The sequence below is a fragment of the Fukomys damarensis genome, unplaced genomic scaffold, assembly GCF_012274545.1.
Source record: "Fukomys damarensis isolate Sample0158 unplaced genomic scaffold, DMR_v1.0_HiC HiC_scaffold_16, whole genome shotgun sequence".
Classification (NCBI taxonomy): Eukaryota; Metazoa; Chordata; class Mammalia; order Rodentia; family Bathyergidae; genus Fukomys; species Fukomys damarensis.
In genome coordinates, this window is record NW_022900928.1 from 1,205,418 (window position 1) to 1,229,855 (window position 24,438).

General features: G+C 35.7%; 1 protein-coding gene across 1 annotated transcript in view; it reads left to right on the forward strand.

Annotated features, from left to right (window-relative positions):
* The window catches only part of Ccdc73 (coiled-coil domain containing 73), a 121,330-nt gene that overhangs the window by 14,736 nt on the left and 82,156 nt on the right, over positions 1-24,438 (forward strand). The window contains exons 2-3 of the mRNA XM_010640401.3: positions 11,236-11,388; positions 23,970-24,041. Coding sequence (XP_010638703.1) covers positions 11,236-11,388; positions 23,970-24,041 — 225 coding nt within the window. The remainder of the gene's footprint in view (positions 1-11,235; positions 11,389-23,969; positions 24,042-24,438) is intronic.

Consider the following 24,438-nt stretch of genomic DNA (forward strand, 5'->3'; position numbering starts at 1 on the left):
TTTTTTTTTTTTTTTTTTTTTTTTTTTTTTTACCCTGGTACTGGAGATCTAACTTGGGTCCTTGTGCTTGTGAGGCAGGCAGTGACACCACTGAGCTAAATCCCTGGACTGTGTTTCTCTTTTTTCAATTAAAGAAATTAGCACATGTTTGCAGGATACAGTGTTTACCTTCATTATGGGGAGTTGGTGCTTGTACATAACACATCTTAATTCTTTTCATCACCCCTTCCTCTCTTCTCCCTCCCTTTCCCTTCAGCTCTACTTAAATGTCTTTTGTAATATATTGGACTATAAGTAATAGGTAATATCTATTTAAATAAATATAGTTTTCTCATAACATAATATTTAAATATTATATGTAATATTTTTGAAAGTCTCAATAGTATGGAAAGTGAAATCATAGCTGTAGTTTCTCCTTGTATTTTCTTCAGAATTATTAGTTTACCTGATTTTGATTGTTAATTCAGCTAAAAATATGTTTTAAGTCACCAGTAATGCTGATCTTTTAAAATATAAGCCTGTCTTTTTGCATTAAAAGTTTATTTTAAGATTGAGGGTCTCAGAAAAACTAGGGTTTCCCCTCAAGGTACACAGGTGACAAAATGGATTTTTATTCAAGTCTACGCCTTATGATTAAATTTAATTATTTTTTTCTCATGTAAGAAGAAATACCTTACAAATTTCACAGACATAATTTTGGATCAAAGGAAAATATAAGTGAAATTGCTTTGTCACATATATATATATATATATATATATGTATGGTGGTAATTATGGGGTGATTTATTGAGTAATTTGTGCCTATAACTGTACTAAATTCTATGAGTGGAAGAATGAATGAGAGTATAATAATTCTTGTTTTTAAGAAGCATTCTAGTGGTGAGGGAGATTGCTCACAAATAAATCAGCTGACAATTGTTAAACTATAGTGTAGAATTTAAGTAAGTATATGAGAGGAATGTAGAAGATGGAGGGAGCAGTGTGGTTTACAGTGGTCAGGGAAGTGTTCTTGGAGAATAGGAGTCTGGCATCAGGCATAAGAAGGTGGTTAGAACTTAGATAAATAGAGTTTGGAGGGCGTTTCCTTTTGGTACAGAGGTAGGGAGCATGGTTCTGATAGATAGTAAGGAAACTATAATAGAATGAGTCTTTGGGATGCAAAAGAAGATTAAGAAGCTGAAAAAGTAGATGAAACTAGAAAGTAGTGCACTCTTAAGAATCAGGTTTGGTTTTGATTTGTATACCAAAGGAGACCTTTCAAGTGCAAATATTGATGAGATTTAAGTGATATTTTATTAAATAGTTCTGGAGGAAATATGCAAAATATGCAGGATAGATGAAGTGGGAGAGAAGATTAAATGAAGAGATACCAGGAAGAGGTGGAGAAAATTCTTATCTGTGTTAATCATTGTCAAACTAGATGCATAATAGAAACAGTGATGCAGAATGAAGCCAAGGACCAGTTAGAAGGAAGAACCCAGGTCCATTTAGAGATCAGATTTAGGGAATGAAGGAGAAAGATAAAGTGACCAGATTGAGACTAAAGATACACTGGAGGGCTGGAAAGGAGAGGGAGAGAATTTTTTAATTCTCTCAGAATTTCCCTCAGAGAGGGAAAGATTTTTTTTTTCAGCTTTAATTGAGTTTATTGGTACATTTAGGGATACAGTACAGTTACATTCATTGTTGGGATCTTGTACCTCTACATGACAAGTCTTGATTCTCATTTGGGAAAGGTTTTTTTTAATGTTCATTGGAAAGTCAGTAAAATACATGATATGACTTACAGAAATTGAGTTAAAAAGATTTGAGGAAGAAGAAAAAGTACAAATTTTAATTCTTTAAATTTGAGGATAAATATTAGTCAATAAAATTGAAAATGTAATTAAAACTTACCAACAAAGAAAAGCTCAGGTCCTGATGGTTTCACTACTGAATTCTGCAAGAAGTTTAGAAAAGATCTAATCCTACTATTCTTCGAACTCTTTAATAGATTGAAAGGGAAGCAATACTCCCAAAATCTTTCCTGGAAGCAAGTATCAGCCTGATACCAAAACCAGAGAAAGATCCAACCAAAAAAGAGAACTACAGGCCAATCTCCCTAATGAAAAATAGATGCAAAAGTCCTCAATAAGAGATACTGGCAAACAAAATACAGCAAATCATCAAGAAGATTATACACCATGACGAAGTAGGAGTCACCCCAGGGATGCAGGGATGGTTCAACATATGCAAATCAATAAATGTAATACACCATATCAATAAAGCCCAAGACAAAAATCACATGATCATCTCAATAGATGCAGAAAAAGCATTTGACAAAGTCCAACACCCATTCATGGTAAAACCCTACAGAAAATTGGAATAGATGGTCTTTATCTCAATTTGATAAAGCCATATATGACAAATCAACAGCCAACAATATATTAAATGGTAAAAAATTGAAAGCTTTAACTCTAAAATCAAGAACAAGACAAGGATGTACACTATCACCATTTCTATTTAGTATAATTGTAGAAACATTACAGAAGAGAAATAAAAGGCATAAAGAAAGGAAAGGAAGAAATTAAATTATCATTATTTGCAGATTACATGATACTTTACATAGATGGCTCTGGAAACTCCACCAGAAGACTTCTAGATTTAATAATCAAATTCAGTAACATAGCTAGATACAAAGTGAATACTTAAGGGCTGGGGATTTGGCTCAGTGGTTCTGCTCCTTGCTTTGCAAGTGCAAGGTCCTGAGTTAGATCCCCAGTACCAAAACAAAAACAAAGTGAACCCTCAAAAATTAATAGTGTTCATGTACACAAATAACAGAGTCACTGATAGAGAAATTAGGGAAACAATACCTTTCACAATAGCATTAAAAAAGAAAGAAACACCTAGGAATCAGTCTATCAAAGGAAATAAAAGATCTTCACATTGAAAATTACAGTACTCTGAAAAAAGAGATTGAAGAGGATATCAAAAAATGAAAAGATATCCCTGCTCTTGAGTAGGAAAAACCAATACCATGAAAATGGCCACACTTCCAAAATTGTTACACAGATTTAATGCAATCCCAATCAAAATACTTTTAGCATACCTCACAGAACTAGAGAAAACATGCCTAAAATTTATTTGGAACCAGAAGAAACTGAAAATAGCAAAAACAATTCAGGGCAACAAAGGCCATGCAAGGGGCATCATAGTCCCTGACTTCAAATTATACTACAGAGCACTGTGATAAAAACAATATGATACTGGTAAAAAACACAACAAAACAACAGAAACAGATCTGAGGATCAATAAAACAGATTAGAAGATGCAGAAATAACCTCAAACATACTTAGCCACCTTATCTTTGACAAAGGGGCCAGACAAGTTCACTGAATGAGAGGTACAGCCTCTTTAATAAGTGGTGCTGGAAAAATTGGCTTTCCACATGCTGAAGATTAAAGCCACACCCAAGTCTCTCACCATGCACTAAACTAAAATAGAAATGGATCAAATATATCAATACAAAAACAGAAACATTAAATCTGCTAGAAGAGAGAATAGGTAAAACTCTTAAAGACATAGGTGTAGGCAAAGACTTCATGAACCAAACCCCAGTTGCATGGGAAATATCACAAAGAATCAACAACTGGGATCTCATCTTACTAAAAAGCTTTTGTATAGCAAAAGAAATTAGCAACACAGAGTGAAAAGACAACTCACAGAATGGGAAAGAATTTTAGACTGTTGCTTTTCAGACAAGGGACTAATATCTAGAACATACAAAGAATTGAAAAAAAATGCCAAAAGTTGAAGATCCAATCCAAAAATGGGTATCTGAGATGAATACACACTTCTCAGATGAAGAAGTACAAACAGCAAATAAATATATGAAAAAATGTTCAATATCACTGGTCATTTGAGAAATGCAAATTAAAACAATGCTGACATTCCATCTAACTCCAGAAAGAGTGTCTGTTATCAAGAAATCAACCAACAAGAAATGCTGGTGGGGCTGTGGAGAAAAAGGAACCCTTCTTAACTGTTGGTGGCAGTGTAAACTGGTGCAACCACTGTGGAAATCAGTGTGGAGATTCTTCAGAACACTAGGATTAGAGGTCCCATTTGACCCAGCTATTCCCCTTCTGGGTATATTCCTAAAAGAATTAAAAGTATACCACAGCGATATATGCGCACCCATGTTTATAGCAGCACAGTTTGTAATAGCTAAATCTTGGAAACAACCCGAATTCCCATCAACTGAGGAATGGATAAAAAAGATGTGTATGTTTTTTCATATAATGGAGTACTATTCAGCTATAAATAAAGGTAAACCTGAGATGTTTCTAGGTAAATGGATGCACCTTAAGACCATACTCTTAAGTGTAATAAATAAAACACACATGTAAAAAAAACTGGGGGTTAAAAATACAAGTGAGTATTTTTAAGATTATTGAAGAGGCATTGGGAGTGGTTCATATGGAAGTCACATAATAGAACTTTGGACTGGAAATATAAACTGGAGATAAAATATTCCAGAATCTGCAATTATATGGCTACCCATGAATAGATTTGTTAGTATCAGCTGATTTCCAGTCTATTGCTTCTTGATCATTAGGTGCCTGTAGTAGTGGTCACTAAATACCTTCAAGGACCTGACAAATTAGGTAAATTCATTTCATATTCAAGCAATGTTTATTTAATCTCCTGTATTATGGTATATTAGGCCCTATGCTAGATGCTGAAGATACAGTGGGGCTAACATTGATGGGCTTCTGTTCTCACAAAATGGAAAAGGAAGAGATATAATAAACAGGTAAGTTTTAATAGTGGTAAGTGTTTTAAGGAAAAGGAAACAAGATAATGTGCTAAACAGTAATTAGGTGTGGTGCTTACAGAAGAAGTAACATTTGCCTGGAGTCTAGAAAAACATGAAGAAAGTTCTGTGCCAAAATGTAGAGGTAGACACTCAAGGTGGAAAGAACAGCAAGTACATAGGCCTTAAAGTTGGGGTATATTTGGTATGTTTTCCAGCTGAATGAAGACTCAGTGTCTTCCATGCACCAGATACTATAGTGAATTCTGGAGGATGCAATAGTGACTGAAACAGCTCCTAAAGCTGAGTGGCAAAAGAACTATCTACATTTGGTGACACCCATCAGGTAGATAGCTTTGTTGGTAAATAGATGTAATTTGGCTTAAATTAATTTTCTCCCCATAGCCTTTGACCTATTCAAGGCCCAGCATGGTAATATCTTTTCTATCACACCTTTCTTAGGCCTTGTGAAAGACATTCACTGGTTTCCATCTGTACTTTCATAGCTACTTTATATATGCTTTTGTTTTAGTTCTTGTCATGCTGTTGGTTTCCATGTCTATTTCTCCAGCCAGATAGTGAGCTCATATCCTGAGAAATCTGTGTTCTTCTATGATAGGAAGCAAATGAATGTTTCTTTAGTCAGCTAATCTGTGCAATTAATAATTATGTTTTTTTGAGGACCAATAATAGAACAACTTATTGTTCTATGAACATTAGAGCTTATATAATTAAATAAAATGTGAATTTTGAAATCCTGTTAGCAATTTATAGTTAAAAATGATGGGTTAGGGCCAGGGATTTAGCTCAGTGGTTCCGCTGCCTACCTTTTAAGTGCAAGGTCTGGGGTTCGATCCATGGTACCAAAAACAAAAAAGGGTTAACGACATATATTTTTACTTTTATACTTTTATTAAAATTGTTTTGAAATGCATGAATGGTTTTTAACTCACAAGGACAAGAGAACAGGAGATGATTCACCCTCAGCCTGGCTATGCTGAACCTTTTGAGACTTTTTAAAAGTGAATGCAACAGTGTGTGTGTGTGTGTGTGTGTGTGTGTGTGTGTGTGTTGCTAGGAATTGAACTCAGTGTCTTGTGCATTCTGGGCAAATGCTCTGCCACTGAGCTACATGCCCAATCTGAATGCACAATTTTATATTCTCGCTGGCAGTTTCTGAAGGTTTCAGCTTCTTACATAATCCATCTTTTTTATCATAATGTGTCATTCCATTTCCCCATTTTATTTAAAAAATTTTAAACCTTAGAAAAATTCAAATTACATAATGATGCCTTTATGCCTTTTACCTAGTTACTGAACATTTGTGGCATCTGCTTTATCTATATACTTTTTAATAATAGTAGTTTTCCAATTCGTTTCTTCATTGCTCTTCCAGTTTCCCTAAACAGCTTCCCCTTCCCTTCCCCTTCCTTTCCCTTTTTAGCCTCTGCCTCCATACAGTCCTAAAGCTATTGTCACATCTTTGTAGATTTTTTTTTAATGGAAGCCTTCCAGAACCTTTCAATACTAACTTCTGTATTAGTTACCTATTGCCATGTAACAGACTACCCAAACTTTGTAGCTTAAAACAATACATTATTGTTAATTTTCATAGAATTGTGGATGGGCTAGGATGTTTGCTGGTTCCATGTAAGTTCTTTCATGCAAATTTATCCAGTTGGTAGGTTTGCTTAGGCTAAGCTCAGGTGAAAAAGTACTGCTCTTGGGTCTCTTTCTTCTTGTGGTATTCCATCTCAAACTTCCTTACCACATGGTGATCTCTGGCAAGCATTGCAAGAGTTCAAAGACAGAAACTGCAGGACCTCTTGAAGGCTATACTCTGGAACTTAGGGTCAATTCTGCCACATTCTGTTGATGAAAACAAGTCATAAAACTGGCCTAAAATCAGAGGGGCAAATAAATAGATTATACATGTGGGTGGGAGGAGTAACAAAATCACATTGCAAAGGGATGTAGATATGAAAAGGGAGGAATTTGTGTCTATTAAATAGTATAAATAATATGTAAAAATATAAGAATAATCACTAGATAAGAAAGATCCCTGAAACAAAACCAGGATGCTGTTGTGGTTTCTACCGAGATGTTCCTCCAAAACCTCATGCATTCATTAGGTGAGACTTTTCTTCTTTTTTGGGGAGGTGATTGGTTCATGGGGGTGGGCTTATAGCTAAATGTGGTGTTGGAAGGTAAAGCCTGATCAGAGGAGGTGGGTCAGTTAAGCAGGCCTATTTGGAGGAGCAGAATCAAAGAATGTGGAAGAGTGGTGACAAAAATCATCTGACGTGTTTAGAAGTATGGAAAATTTATTGCTGTGTGACAGTTTTTGAAGCACTTGGAAAAGTAATTACCAAGTATAAAGGCAAAAAGGAAATGGAAACAATACAATAGTGATCCCCCCAGTTACCTAGGAATAAATTTAACCAAAGCAGCAAAAAATACTGTATAAAATATTGATTAAGGAAATTGAAGGGGACACACAAAAAAGAAAGATATTCCATATTCATGGATTGGAAGAATTAATAGTTGCATATCCATACTAAAATCAAGCTAAAGATTCAGTATAATTCCTGTCAAAATACATTCCTTAACTAGAAAAAAACAATTCTGAAATTCATATGGAACCCCTCCTCTACACACACCTGAATAACTGAAGCTTTCTTGAACAAAAAGAACAAAGAGGCATTATACTACCTGACTTCAAAGTGCCCCTTAAATCTGTAGTCATCAACAAAAGAATGCAATGGATTGGGATCTAGCTCAGTGGTAGAGCACTTGCTAGTATGTGTAGGGCTCTGGGTTCAGTCTCCAGTACCACAAAGCAAAAGCAGAAAACAAAAACAAAAACAAAAACAAACCAACAACCTAGAAACGGAAGAAAAACAGCAATTATATTGGCATAAAAAAGACACGTAGACCAATGAAATAGAATAGAAAGCCTAGGAGTAGTTGTCTTGCATCTCCAGCCAACTGATTTTGACAAGGATGAGAACATGCAGTGGAGAAATGTGGTCTTTCCATATAATTTGGTGCTCTAGTGTTAGGTGCATATGCTTCCAAGATTTAGTTATTATGAGTTGTGCCGCTATAAACATGAGTATGCATGTATCACTGTAATACAGTATCATCCACTCTTTTGGAAGATCCCCAGAAGTATAGCTGTGTCAAATTAAATTTCTATTTTTAGTTTTCTGGGGAATCTTCATACTGATTTCCATAGTGGTTGCACTAGTACATTCGTACCAACAATATAGAAGTTAATAGAACTAGAAAAAGGTAATAGAAAAAAGCAAACAAGAAAAAGAAAACAAAGATAAGAAAATAGAATGAAAGCAGAAGCAGATAAACCAACAAACAAACACCACCAAAAATACAAACAAAGAGAAATGAGTCAAAGAATTCTTCCCTGTGTTTGGGTGAGTGGTTTCCCTACAGGGCCTGTAGTATTGGAATCCACTAGATAAGGGTGAGGGACGAGTGAGTCACAATTAGGGCCTATTTTGTTTCCACTATACCACCATTAAAAATAGAAAAGAATTCAGCAATAATAGCATAAAGTCAATGAAATAGCTAAAAATTAATAAAGCTTAATAATAATAATAAAATTAATTTTCATGTGAATGTCTTGTCTGCCTGTGGGTTGTACTCATTCCAGTAGCTTTTAGTATTTGTGGCCTTCTATGTGCACCAAGTCATTGCTGTCTCTTTCTAGCTTTGTGGCTCATGCACATGAGAGGTACCTCCTTTAATCTAGAGATGCCTTCCTCCATGCACCCTGATAAGTGACAATCATCTAAACTAAGGTGTATCCTCAAATGTATTGGCAGATGGGGAAAGCAAACAAACCAGTGTGCTCTGTGCTGGAAGTAGCAGCAGGAGGAGTTAAGTTGTTCGTTGCACTTAATCCACCTCTTTCAGACCCAGCCTCCTTAGAAAACCACTCAGGACCAACCTGGCTTCTCATCACAGGGTGGGACCGCCATGTCTTTCCAGCCTGAGCTCACAGATGCTTAAACTTCTCAAGGGTTCTGTGACTAGTTTGTCCCCCCTCCGTGATTCTCGAATGGCCATCTCCTATCCACTCACTGTAATAGGGTGACTCCAGAAACCCTTAAGTATGATTTCTGATACCTGGAGTAGCTTAGCCTTAAACAATTAAAATTCCCAAAATGGCTCCTGATGATATCATTCCCATGTGTGATTGGCATTGCAGTGGATTTCTTCTCTGGCTCTAGCCTGCCACGTGAAAGGAATCCCTTTAAGAGTAAAACCTCATACTGCATTTGCAGCTTATGGTAGCCATGGGCTTTTCTTGGCTGTAGCAGAGCTGACCCTCTTGGGCTTACCTTGTGCTTGGGGAGCGGTGTCCCTCTCCCCAGGAGATGGGGTTAGCATCCCAGACTGCTTTGTTTCTTTTCTTTGTTTTATCTTCAGTTTACTTGTCAGTTCTTTCTTGATACCTGGAGCTCTTTTTTTTTTTTTTTGGCTAAGTTGTTGTTTTCCAGGTGTTTCAATTCCAGGTCATGCTGTGGATCTTTACTCCATCATCAGGGCTACTGCCAAAATATAGACTTTGTCCCTTTGTTCTCTTCTCTTTCCGGAACTGTATGACAGGTTTTCACTTTATCTTTCTTTCTTTTTTTTTTTTTCCCTTAACCTTTATTCTATTTTGTTTTTGTTTTTTGCAATACTGGGAATCAAAACCAGGGGCACTCTTCCACTGGGCTGCATCCCAACTTTTTTATTTTTTATTTTGGAACAGGGTGTCATTAAGTTACCCAGGCTGACCTTGAACTTGTGATTATCCTGTCTGTTTCCTAAGTAGCTGGGATTACAGTTGTGTGCCACCATATCCAGCATTTGTTCTTCTATTTTTTTTTATCTCTTGCATTTAGCTACTTTACAGGACCATTTTCTAGCATTCTAATTCATTTTTCAAGCTATGTTCAGTCTTCTGGAGTGGAGCCAAAATATAAATTGTGTATATAGACAGTCTTCTGAAAAACATATGAATTATCTGTTTTTGATCATGTACTTTGGTGAATATCTATAAATTTGACTAAATCTAAAATCACTGCTTTTTTTTTGCATAGTCTCAACCTTGATATTCTTTAAACATATTGTAGCTGTTATGTAGACTGTATGTGATAATGTCAAGAATCCCCAAAATGTGTATTTGTTTTGCTTTTTTCTGCTGGTTCCCATAATACCACGTCTCCTTCCATGCCTGGTTATCTTTGTGTTTTACTCACTGTCCTTGAAAAATTATTTGTGAAGATTCCTTGAATACCTACCGTGAAGTTGCATTCCTCTATAAGGAATATTTGCTTTTTCTGGGTTCTTAAGTACATTACCAGTCTGGAAGCATTTTAAATTAGATGAATAGGCTTATGTTTTTTTCATCATCCAATGTAATACAAATTTTCCTAACACATTCCTCTGCAATTCAGATTAAGATGAATGTTTGCCAGGGGTTTAAGATATTAATATGAGGCTGCACAAGGAAGTCTGTGTTGGAGTGAGAGTTCTGTATCTCAGTTGTGGTTGTACGGTAGTTACTAGAAGCTGTACACAATAGACATGGAGCTGTAATAAACAAACTATACATGTCTCTGTGTATGTTGCATAAAAATACACACACACAATAAATGCATATGTAACTGTATGATCCTTGTAAACTCTGTGGATTGTTCCAGTGTCAGGTGTATGTTTTTATATTGTGTTATTGTTACACAGGCTGCTGACATTGGAGGAGGCTGAGTGCCTACGTGGTGTATAGGATTTCCCTGTACATTTCTTTGCAACTAATGGTAAATCAATAATTATTTTAAGTTGGAAAGGTTTTATTTATTTATTTATTTTTTGCAGCTTGACTTATGCATTTTCTGTGTTGAAAAGACGCTTAAATACCTTGGTTTTAAAGCAAAAGACCATCACCACAAGCCTCTTCCAATTTTATTGAGTTTAAAGATTGTTCATACTATCCTTGCAAAGTAGCTTGATGTCAAGGCAAGGTTTTGGAGGGAAAGTATCCTTCTAGGCTTGAGCAACAATTGAAGTGTGAAGTGTTGCCTGCCATTTAAGAACCCAAGCTGGAGAAGTCTGGTGTGTGGGGGCAGAAAATGTGGTCTCCAAGGTTACTAGGGTACCAGAGAAGGTCTCACCTTGGAAAAATAGGACTGCGGTTGCTAAATGTTTTTGTATGAAGATTAGAGGAGGAATGATAACAAAAGTGTTGTTATAACCCAGAGAATTATGGGATATAGATTGTTATGTTTAAAAAAATTTGATTAGAATACATTTGTAATACTAGTTACATTCATTTTGGGGAATTCAGGTTGTTAAATTTTTATGGTAACTATGCTTTTACTTGAAGAATGTATATAAATGATTTTCACTTAAAACATTTTATATTATAGGAAATAAATATTAATATGGAGAATGAATTCAACTCCAAGTCATCATCATCTGCCCCTACTCTTCAGAGTTCTTCAGAGACAGTTTTTTCTATTCAACTGTTAGATTTCAAAACAAGTTTACTGGAAGCATTAGAAGAATTGCGTATGAGAAGGGTAAGTTTTTTTTTTTTGAAAAAAAATTTTAATTGAAGAACTTGGTTTTTCTTGTTTGTTTTTCAAGGGAAAAATGTCTGACAAAATACCCACTCATTTAGAAAGAAAATATACCATCCAAATAATGAAGCATAGGACAGATTAAGTCTGACGGTCAGCCACATATGGTGATACATACCTGCCAGTCCCAGAATCTTGGAGGCTGAGGCAGGAGGATCACAAATTTGAGCTCACCCTGGGCAACCTAGTGACTTAGTGAGACACTACCTCAAACAAATAAAAAGGGGCGAGGTTGTAGTTCAATGCAGAGGCCTTGGGTTCAGTCTAGCAACGCACACACACACACACACACACACACACACACAAACACACGTGTGCATGTGCATATACAGGCTGATGATCAGAAAAGGGGAGATAAGAAAATTTGGAAACTAAAGTAAAATAATTGAGACATTTTCAGATTGTTAAATATTTGATGATCAGTTAATATTTACTGAGTCTCCGGGAATGTGTGGATAGCACTTGTTAGGTACTGTGGCTGCTTTTGGGAGATTAGATTTTTGTGAAGTTTGTAAAATAGGCACCTAAGAAATAATTACATAATGAAACAAAGCAGCACCTGAATGAGTGATGAAATAAATGTGTGCCTTAAGTATTCTGAATGGAGAGAGTCAAATGTCCTCATTTAAAAGTGTCAACTCAGGATTTAAAAAAGCGCTATCTATCTACTTGCAAGGCCGGCACCAGAACAACTGAGCTAAATCCTCGGCCCTCTTAATGTGTAATTGTAAGATTCTGGTGCTGTACACATCCCCTAATACAAGGCATTTCATTTCTGAGATTGCAGTGATTTGATTTGAATAGTACTTGTTCATTCTGTAGTAGAGATCGGAGCTGGTATAGGACAGAAGAAAATAAAGAGTCCAAGTGTTGCAGCACTGATGTAAAGATGAGGATGGAGGACAGAACCAAATGGGCAGAAGAGTTGACAGAATTTGGTGACATCCTCGAAATAAGCTATGAGTGTGAGAAAAAGATCTGCAACAGAAATTTTTAGTATAAGTTGGATTTTGCTCTGGAATTTAAAATATTGGAATTTATTGCTATAATAAGAAACTTTAAATAATATAGTGTTCATCCTATATAAAGCTACTTGTTAGTGTAGCAGAATTCCATTTAAAGAAAAAATTCTTCTGCCACAGGGTATTGTGGCTAAGCATTTACAGAAATATTTTTGCAGAATTAGCTTAAAATGTCACTCTTCTTGAGTGAAACAACCTTAGATCATTCTCTAATACTTTATATTCTGCTGTTGTTATTTGTAGTACTAGGGATTGAATTCAGGGCCCTCACACTGAGCTACATCCCCAGCCCTTTTAATTTTTAAATTTTTTTATTTTGAGACATGATGTTGCCAAGTTGCTCAGGCTGGGCTCAAAATTGAGATCCTTCTGCCCCAGCTTCTCAGAGTGCTGGAATTACAGATGTGTACACCACACCTGACTATATTGTTTTATTGTGTTTCCTACATTCTGTTTTGGTCTGTTTATATTTCCAACTTGAAAGGAATGTTTCTTTTTTAAAATCTTCTGAAAAATTGAGGGTTAGCAAAGGAATAGTGATTTTTGTTTAAAAATATTCCCCAAACTTCATTTTACTTAGCTTTTTGACTATCAGCTTGTGCTGTCAACACTTTTGGGGTGATTTTTCTGCACCTTGGTAAGGAAAACATGCTTGATTCTGTCATGGACACATTTAGCACACATGGGACTCCACTGTAGGCCTACTGACATGTTTTGCCTTTTTCTTTTCAAGAATTCAATTAAATATTTATTGAATGTAGAATAAATGATCTAAGGAGTATTTTAATCTAAAAATTTGATAACATCAATATTCAGAGGGCTGTCACACAAAGAATGGAGACCTGTTCAACAGTTCTTTAAAAGGTAGAACTTGAAACAAGAGAAAATACAGGCAACGATCAGGCTGCAGGAGAGTCATACAGAGTGTATCACTTATCTTAGTAGCTTCTTTTCCATATAATACATCCCACACTTAACTTGTCCCTTCCTCTGAAAGGAGATATCTGAACTTACCATTTCTCATGACCATTCTAAGTTGCACTTCCATAGCAAGCTGTCCTCTGCTAGCAATGGATATACGCGTACTACTGGAAGAACATCTGACATCAACAAACTAGTTTACTCAGGAAATGTCTATTTGTTTCTTAGTATTCTACTTTAATGATTCTTGGGAGGTGGGAATAAAAGAGAGCCTATTCTCCCAAGGATCGTCACAATCCCGGCAGTTCAGGTACTGCCCTGGGGACATCCTTCCTCCTGCCCCAGATGTAGCACTACAGGTACCCCTTTGGGTGTGGATGGGAGTAGCTGCGTGCTGGCCAGGAGAAGACAGCTGAGGACTATGAGTCTACAGGAGGTGGGAGAGCTTTTTCATAAGTGACTAGCGCATATAAACCAGCTGCAGACTACTGACAGCTCCAACCAAATTGTTACATATTACAAAATGAGAATTGCTTCAACTATTTGGCATAATATTTAAGGACAAAGATATATATGATTACTTTATACTATATATGGCGTTTTATCACATACTCCATAAGGAATGCCAAGGTGCTTAGTCCATCTAGTACTCTGAAAACAAAAATTTTACAGTTCTCTATTTGTCAGTGTACAGTTGGTAAGACAGATGCAAGTTTGCAGTTCTGAAAGTACGGTTACATATACTAGGTTTGATCAAAGAAGCACATAGATGATGAGAGCCAGTTAGGTTTCTTTCACTGTTAAGAAAAGTTATGAATAATCAAGGGAGGAAGGCTAGATTGAACACTTTGGTGCTGGATTAGAACTGGAGAGTTTAGCATGAACCCAGGGTTTAGTATAAATAGATGGAGCTGGGAACAAAGAGTATACCTATAATTTCCAGCAACTGAGGAGGCTGCATCAGGAGGATTGTGCATTCAAAGCCAGTCTGGGCAAGCTAGTGAGGCTCTGATTAAAAAAAAAAAGAAAAAGAAATATAAACAAACATAGATAAATATGTGTATATATGCATATGCCTTAATAAACATACATTTACCTTCTAACTGTATTTGCTAAAAGGGCCTAGAAGTGCTGGCATCTAGATTTGGAGCTCTAAATATCTTTTCTAATAGAAGGAAGCTCAGGGTTCCATGGAGAAATGTGTATTCCAGGCCGGAAGCCTGTAGAGCTGGAAAGTAAGGAAATACTTCAAATGATATCAAAGGATGCTTAAGACAACTGGAGAGGGTGCTCATGGTTACATGGGCACAATTTGAGTAGCAAAATAATGATAGTGTTGGATTCTCTATTGATGTAAATTAATGATTGCTTGAATAAATAAATGGTAGAGAGAGATAACTCTTTACAGAAGAATACCAGCTAGTAAATGTAGGAAGTAGACAAGAAATAGAAAATTATCCTTACAAAACCAGAGTAGCAGTCACTATAGGCAAGATCCACTGATGACTGCTAAAACTAGCAGATGAAACTTTATTTTATTATTATTTGTTTTCAGCAGATGAAATTTTAAAGGAGAAACAGGATAGTTGTGTAGTCACACAGTATTCTCCCAAGATCTTTAGTAAATACTGAGGTGATCTTATACATGTTCACAAATTGCTTGATATTTCTTAGTTCCACTCTCTTCCCCTTGCTCCTCTTTTTGATTATAGACTATGTGGCTTGTTTCTGATGACTAGAATATGTAAAGAGAACAGTAAGTTCAAAGTGAGATACCTTAACTAAGGAATTAATGTTAACATCCTAGAGATAATTACTGTTGATATTAGTAATTCACAGGAGTAGCCAATACTCCTGCTGTAATTGGTGAGAACTTCACCTGTGTAGTATTTGCTCCCAAACCAGATTTAATCACAAAAAATCAAATAAACTCCATCTGAGGAATATTCTACGAGATGCCTTAGTAATACCCCTCTAAAGTGTTCAGGTTATGAAAAAAGATGGAAGACTGTGGAACTATGACATGACAACTAAATGCCACATGGTGGATTGATTCCTGGGACAGATGTTGTTAGGAAAACTAATGAGATATGAACAAACCCTGTAAGTTGAAATAGTATTATACTACTGTTGGTTTCTCAGCTTTGATAAATTTATCAAGTTGCCCAGGATGTTAACATTCAGAGGAGTGGGGTGAAGAGTATACAGGAACTCTGATTTTTTCAACTCTTCTGTAAATAAAAATTATTTCAAAATAAGAAATTTTATGAAATTAGGGCTCGAGACAGTGGCAACTCAAGAAATACTATAGTACAAATTCATTACGATTGCTTTTTTATTTTAAAGAGAATTTAAGCAAGCAAACTGTACTTGGTCATTCCACATTTCCTGAGCACTTCTGTCGATCTGATATTATCAGATCGTGTAGCAGCAGTGGTGTGCACAGACCTGTGAGGCTGGGCTAGAGCAGCAGTGAGGAGAGCGTGATGGAGGAGCAACAGCAAGAGACCCGAGTGAGCGGGCCTCTGGGCCATCCTGTGCAAGGGCTTCGCGTTGCATTAAATCTTTGCCAGTAGTCATGCTTTAGCTTTGTTGATTCTCTCCATCATTTACGTCTTGTTAATATCTGCTCTTTGTTATTTCCTTCACTTATTGTATTTAATTTGTTGTTTGTTTTAATTTGAAACGGTGGAAATGGATATTTAATTCATTAATTTTCTCATATAAATTTCTCTGTACCCTGGGTTTAGCTGGATCCAAATTTGTATGTATTTTGTCTTTTAAGTTATACAGTTCAAATCATTTTCCAATTTTCACTGTACTTTCCTCTCTGACACATAGATGTGTGTATATATATATATTGCTTTCTTTTAAACATATTTGAGCTCTGAAGGCTGAGGTGGGCAGATCACTTGAGTCAAGTTGGAGACCTGGGCAATAGACTGAGATCCCATTAAAACAATAAATAACAACAAACAAACAAACAAAAATATTTGGCAATTTTCTTTCCCCTTTTAAATTAATTTTTAAGAATTTATTTTTAGCTTAATTCTACTATATCCAATAATACACTATATAATTTTAATTACTTAATATGTGTGGAAATTTGTTTTCTGGCCAAGCATGTAACCAATTTTGGTAAATATCCTAAGATTGATGAATTTGGAAAGCATATGTATCCTGTATTTCTTTTTTTTTTTTTTCCTCATTGAGTTTATTGGTACATTTTAGGTATACAGTACAGTTACATTCATTATTGGGATCTTGTACCTTTACATGACAGGTCTTGGTTCTCATTTTTTCCCCTTGATCCTGCCCGCCCTTCACCCCCTCCTCCCCTCTCCATTTACATACACTTTATTTCCATTTTTTCATTTTCTCATATTTTTTTTCCTTGTTACCTTTCCCCTGCCCTTCCCACTTTCCCTACACCTTTAGCCCTTTTCTTCTTATTTCACATTGTCAGTTTGTATTCTGTATTTCTTGGAAAAATGTTTTGTGAATATAGATTGCTTTTTCAGTCTTTTCAAATCTTCCATCTGTACCCTTTCTTTAGCTCATTTAATCATCTCATAAAGTCAGTCTGTTGAGCTCTTACTTTCATTTATTGTATTAAAATTTCCACTTTGTCCTTCTTTCATAATTTTCAGTCCTCTGCTGAAACTCATTTTGTCATTAATTTCTTGAGCATATCAATCACATACGTTTAAAGTCTGTCAGTAAACTCCAGTATCTGGGTTTCATTTCCATCCTCTTCCTTGGTCTTTTTTTTCCCCTTTAATTTTTGGTCATTTGTCCTTTTCTCCTGTAATATACAGTACATTTTGATTAAATGGCTCACTTTGTTCATGAAAAATTGCAAAGATAATTTGAGACTTTGAATGAGAGGTTTACTTTTGCTTCTGGAAGCCAGAGCTGAGCAGATCACCTTATTTGTCAGAGGTTGAGCTGACTGTTTCACTCTTTGTGAGGGTTAGTTTATTTCCATTGTCTACTCCAGAGTGTAGCCCTTTGGGCTTCCAACTAAAATCCTCTTGTATTTGCTAGGGTTCCTCCTTGGCGAGGCCTGAACATAAGCCTGTCTCCATGACTGCTGGTAGATCTGCCTCAGTTTCTAGTTCTCTAATGAAATATCAGTTGCATACTACTAGAATCACCTCTCTGTTCTTCCCTTCTTTCTGTGAACTTGGAGTATTCTAAGTCATCAGACTTTTTGCAGGATAATGAATTCAAGGTGGAAGTGATTTGAGATAGCTTCTAGCCCAACTTAAAATCCAAAGACTAAATAGGTGACTGGTATTCAGCTCTCCCTATTCCTTTCCAATGCTTTTTCACACTTAGATAATTGGAAGTTAGCTGGAAGGCATAATGTGGCCAACAGCCATCATGGTCTACTGTCAAGAGTTAATAGTTAAAAGGCTTTTGTCACAATAAGAAAGCACAATTGATAAAATCAAAGAAAGAGACCTTTTTACTCCCTTGTGTTCCATTACTTTACAGTAATTAACAAAATAGATGACATTATTCATTTTTTTCTAATGTACCTAAATTGTTAATGATAACATTTGGAAAAGTGGAATGTTTTCAATTAATAATTATCTACAAATTAACAATATGAATCAATAAAATGACATATTAAAACCACAGTATGTGTACTTTAGAAGCTAGATGCTATTTCTGATAAATGCCCTTGCCAGATAAATCCATAGATTAAGTGATAAGGAAGAGAGATGATCAATAATTACAACAGAGTTTACAAATTCAGCTTTCTCTAGGATTCAGGTAGTTGGCATGTGATGTAAGTAGAGTAGAAATTCTGCTGAATTGGAAAGCCTATATCTTATTGAAGAAAAACTAGATATCCAGATTTTAATGTGAAGTCTGCTGGATTCTAAAATTGGAAGTGGGTTGAAAGTCTTTAAACAAAATATATTTCTGATCCAAATCATATGTACAGTGGGGATGAAAGATCTAAACCATGAAACTTTTTTTTTTTGTGATACTAAGGATTAAACCCAGGGTTTTCACATTGAGCTGTACCCACAGCCCTTTTTCTTTTTCTTTTTAGATAAAGTCTTAGTAAGTCAGGAATTGTCTATTCTGCGCTCAAATTTGGGATCCTCCTACCTCAGCCTCCCAGAGTGCTGGGATTACAGGGGTAATCATCCCCAGTTACCATGAAGCTTTTAAACTATTATGGTCTGAATTTATCTGGTAAACTTTAGAAACCATTTTTTCTCAGTCTGTATCTTAGGATAGCATACAATTAAGAAGAAGAGAAAGAGCACATTAAATCTGTTGGATTTAAATATGTATAAGTCTTCAAATTCAAAATAACAAATAAAATTCAATGGAGTTTCAGTAGTGTAAAGTAGTGGCTTCCTAAGGAAATTGTGAGAGGAAACTGGACAATTAATGGTACAACGTATGGTAAATAACATTAGGCAGTATTTCAGTACCCTATAAAATTAGTTATGCTAAGTGGAATCATATCTTTCTGATTATTATTGTAGAATATATATCTTTGTGTTACATGGAAAACTGCAAAAATGAATGTTAGCCATATTGCCAACAAATAGCACTAATATATGCTTCTACTACATTAGGATTTTTAACTTAATTTTATGCTTTCTATTAAAAATTATTTACCTTTTTATTGGAATTTTCATTTTTTTCTTTTATCCATTTTTCAAGCAGCTTTTGAAAGTTTTTAATAAAAATTCCTGTGAAATTGTCAATGAGAAAAATATATTAAATTTAGTAAGAAAATCCCATCTAACTTCAATAAAGTATAGACTATAGAATCTTAAAAGTGTTTATTTTTATTATATGCCTTAGGACTACAAGGATTTAAGTGTTTTTACAAAAACAATAAAAGAGGAGTAATTTGATGGTTTATTTACTCTTTATAACCTTTAGAAAGTGTCATCCTTTTTTAAAGTGCTTGCTTCAGGCTGTAGTTTTACAAGATGGGCTGTGTATTGGTCAGACCTCTTCAATTCTTGACCCTGAACAGATTTAGGGACATAGTACATACAGCAGGCACATGTCCAAGCAGCCTGAACTGTAACTGAGCACTTTCACTGTCCTTTCCAAATTCATAATCCACTCCTACAAAATTGCTCAGTTCAGTTTCTCATGTTATCAACAAAATACTAAGTACTCTTCCAGATAGTTTCTTGGTCCAATTTCCTGAAAAAAGAGCTCATGATAGATACCTCTGATATTCATGGGATAGCTTAAATGTTCTTTGCTAGGAAACTCTCTTTCTCAATAGTATTTGAACTGCTGTTTTCACAGTGAATCAATCTCATTATGGAGATTAAAGCTTTAATCTCCTTATGATGATTTCTGATATAGAAAAATATTAGTATTAAAACATTCAAAGCAGTTCTTAAATTATTTTGTTTTTCATGCAACGTGTTTCTAGTTTTTATCTTGAAATATTCTATCAAAAATCAGAATGTACTTGCATATTTAACATAGGTAAGTGATTTTGAATGGTACCATAAGTTTTGTAGGCTGTGAAGGCTGAATGCAGAAGTTGTTGAAGGGAAGGAATGTATCATAACAGTCTGTGCTTTACTGCAGCATTCACAGTCTCCGGTAGATAAAATGATGTAGAATTTAAGAGACTCTGGAAACAAATGATGTGGGTTCAAATACTGGCTCTGCTGTTTACCTGCTGTGCAACTTTGTGCAAGCTATTTATCCTTTTGCTATCTCAGTTTCCTTATCTATAAAATAGCAATAGTTAAGGATATCTGCCTTATAAAATCGTATCTAAGATGAATCAATACATATAAAATACTTAGAACAGTAGTAATAGTAGATCATGTTAAGATCTCAGAACCTCCTCTAGCCACTAAAAAGGGAATATATAACCACACCTACATGATGAAAGCAAATCTTGCCCATTTTCAGTCCAGCTGCTTTGGGAAGAGATGTGTATACTATACACCACAACAAATGTATATATAATTACCCTTTCAATTTTTTTTTTTTTTTTGGTCTTGGGTATTGAACTTGGGACCTTATGCTTCTGAGGCAGTTGGTGGCACCACTGAACTAAATCCCTGACCCTCAAAAATATTTTTTTATGAGACAGTCTCTCTGTGTTGCGAAGCCTGGCCATCTGGCCTTGAACTGAAAATCCTCCTGTCTCAACCTCCCAAGTAGCTGGGTTTGTAGCCATTTGCCACCATGCCTGGCAAATGTGTTTTGATCCACATCAAGAGAATAATACATATTATATATTACTGAAAGAGATCTTAATCTCTCCTCACTTCATTTCTCACATAGCATGCACTGTTTGCATGCATTTCTCCTCTTCTGTGCTTGGAGGCCGCTGAGTGTATCTTAGAGCTCACTTTTCCTCACTGCGAGTCAGGTAAATTCTCATTGGCACCAGTCAACATGAAGGTCCAAAGTGTGTCCTCTCCAGTGATTGGCTTCAGAGAGGGTGTGTATGCTAGTTATGGCAGTGAGATTGGAGGATGTGTGTTGGGAAACTTGTATTATCCTTTTATTAGGAGAATGTACTTTTTCTACTTCAGGTTACTCTTCTGTCTGCCCCCAATGCTGGCAATTGTGGTAGCCATTCTGCAGCCTAAGAAAAATCACTTTGACAGTGGCAAACAGGAAAGATGGACAGAATCACAGCTCTTGATGACATTGTTGAATTAGCCACTGAAATAATACTACAATTGCTCTCCCTTTAGTCCTTTTTTCATGTGAGAGAACTCCCAGGAACCATATGGGTTGGGTTTTGTTGTTGCTTGCTGCTGAAAGCATTCTAAATGAGACAACTTTCATAAAAGTTTGTCTTTGAGTAGTGTAGCGTAAGTTGTGTATGCATGCCTGTGGGTGTAGGTGTGTAATGAAGCCGGGAAAAGAGTTCATTTAAAAAAGCACCAAGTTTGTAAATATCTTCTCTTTAACCTCTCCTCAACATTTTGTTATGAAAATTATCAAACATACAGAAGAATCAAAAGCATTTTACAGTGGAGACTCATGTGCTATATTCACATTTTTCTATACTTGTTTGATCAAATATTGATCCCTCTTTTGACTTCATTCTTTTTATTTCCAATTGCAGACATCAGTGTAACTTCAGTACTTCTTACCTACTAAATACTTTAAAATGCCTATGATTGAGCTTGCTATTTGTTTAGTTTTTAATGCTAACATTTATATAGAATGAAATGTATAAATCTTGTCTGCACATTTAACGAGTTTTGGCACTTTTGGACTTATATAAAGCAAACCTTTATCAAGATGTAAAATGTTTCTACCAACCCATAAGCCCCCAGGCCTCTTCCCTAGCATATTCTCCCCCTCTTCCCTCCCCAAGAGGTAGCCATTCTTTTGATATTTTTCACACTCAGTTCAGTTGTTCTACCATGTCATAGAAATGGAATCATGGACTACATGCTCTTTTAGGTAAGGGTACTTTCCCTCTGCATGTACTAATCCATCTGTGTTGCTGTATTAGCAGACATCCTGTTCATAGTTTTTAAAAGTGTAGACTTAAGTATTTTATTTCTCTGGCCTGACTATAATTGTATTTTAAATTTTGGTTTCTCCATTTTCATTGTTAGTATATAGAAGTGTGATTGATTTTTGTGTCAGTCTGTTGTCCTGTTTATACCATGCAGAAGGTACTCTCTGCCTGCTACACAATGGAAGCAGTTAGTGAAGAGGCAGGGTGGTGGTGGAGAAAGAACATGGTCATGGTGAACCAGCTGATTGGAAGGTGGAGGCCGTCCCAATACAGGAGACTGGGTGGCTGGCTGCAGACCGCTGGGTACCTTCTCCCAAGTGCAGTATGGAGCCAAATCACACAGTCACAAGATGTTTCTGAGTTCTGCAACTCTCAAGAACAAGTGTCATGAAGATTGTTTTTTTAAAAAAATAAAACACATTTGTAGAAAAATAACCAGAAGGAACTCAATTTGTCTTGCTCCTAGTTTTCTGTATTTTCACATTGAATAAATGAATAGTTTTTAAAATAAATTAATGCCATTTAATAAATATCTTAAAACATAAAAAAACCAAAACTCATTATTTCCTTGGGCTATTCTTGTCAGATCAGTTTGCTCACATGCAGCTCCTGCACAGGCTAGAGGTGGTTACTGGCCAGGTGCTGACCACCAAAGTCAGGGGAGAAAACACACTTCACCTGGTTGTTTTGAAAGATAGGTGTCACATGAAGTTAGGGAATCAGGCACCACACCTGGTCTTAGAGCACAGCTTCATGTGACTGTGCCAAACTCATTAGATCTGGGAGACTTTATAGGTTTTCTTGGGTTTTCTCTATGGGCGTTCATGTCATCTCAGATAGACAGCTTCATTTCTTCTTTTCTGGTCTGTGTATTTGTTTTTCATGCCTTCTCACAATGGCCAGACTTCCAGCACTATGTAGAACAAGAGCAAGGGGAGCACACATCTCTCTTTTGTTCCTAATCTTAGAGCAAAAACCTTCTGTGTTTCTTTAACTGTAATTCATATTATTTGCAGAGTTTTGTAAATGCTCTTTATAGAAAGTAAAAGTAATTTCCTCTATTCCTAACTTGCAGAGTTGCTTTTTAAAAATCATGACTAGGAAGTGGGTTTTCTATAAAATGGAGTACTACTCAGCCATAAAGAATGAGAAACTAGAGTCATTCATAGGAAAATGGATGCATATTGAGGACATACTAGTAAGTGAAATAAATAAGACACACATGTGTAAATACCAAATAGTTTCTCTGGTGTGAAAGACTGTAACTGTAAATAAGATCCAAATTTATTACTGACAATGTGAAATAGGAAGAAAAGGGGTAAAGGTGTAGAGGAAGTGGAAAGGGTAGGGCAAAGGAAATAAGGGAAAAGAAAAAAGTATGAGAAAAGGAAAAAATGGAAACAAAGTCTTTGTAAATAGGGGAGGGGGAAGGGGTGAAGGGAGGGCAGTGGTATTGGGAAAAAATGAGAACTAAGACCTGTCATGAAAAGGTACAAGACCCCTCTGATAAATGTAACTGTACTGTATACTTAAAAAGTATCAATAAACTCAATGGAAAAAAAAACAGGAATAGGAACTGGATTTTGTCAAGTGTTTTTTTCTGGGTCAATTGATATATTTTATATTATATAATATATTGTATATTATATATATTTTACCATTTAAATGTTTGGCAAAATTCTCCAGTGAAATAGTCCTGGTGTGGAGATTTCTTTTTGAAGAACCTTTAAATTAAAAATTCAATTCCTTTAATGGTTACATGGCTATTTTAATTGTCTATGACATCTTTGTTGAGTGTTGGTAGTTGGTGGTTTTTAAAGAATTGGTCCATTTCTGTCAATTGAGAATATAAACTTGATTTATGATTAACATTCTCTTATTGTTTTTTAAATGACTAGTATTTTGTACATGGTTTCTATTAGTTCTTTGAGTGTATTTAAAATAGTCGATTTAAAGTCTTTAGGTAGTTAGGCTTCCCTGGAGATAGATACTATTTCTGTTTCCCTAGAAAGAGCTAAACTAAAGTGTCTCAAAGTTGTAATTTTCATAGCATGTTTCAATTTTTTTTGACTTAGGAAGCAGAAGTTCAATATGAAGAGCAGATTGGGAAAATTATTATGGAAACACAAGAACTTAAATGGCAAAAGGTAAGTATATCCCCCTCAAATTAGCATTCTAAACTTCTATTAAAAATACATTCTAGGGCCAGGGATTTAGCTCACTGGCACCGTGCTTGCCTTGCAAATGCAAGGTCCTGAGTTCAAACCCCCACACCAACCAACCAACAAACAAACAACACCCCCCCCCAAACATTCTAATCCTCACTACAAATTTTTCTGTTGGCAGTACTGGGACTCAAACCCAGGGGCCCTCTACAGCTGAACTATATACCTACACTACTTTTTATTTTGGGACAGTCTTGCTAAATTGCCCGAGCTGGCCTCAAGCTTGTAATCCTCCTGCCTTAACCCCCTAAGTAGTTGGGACTATAAGTATGCACCACTGTGCCTGGTTCTTACTGAAAAATTTTAAATTTCCTAAAAC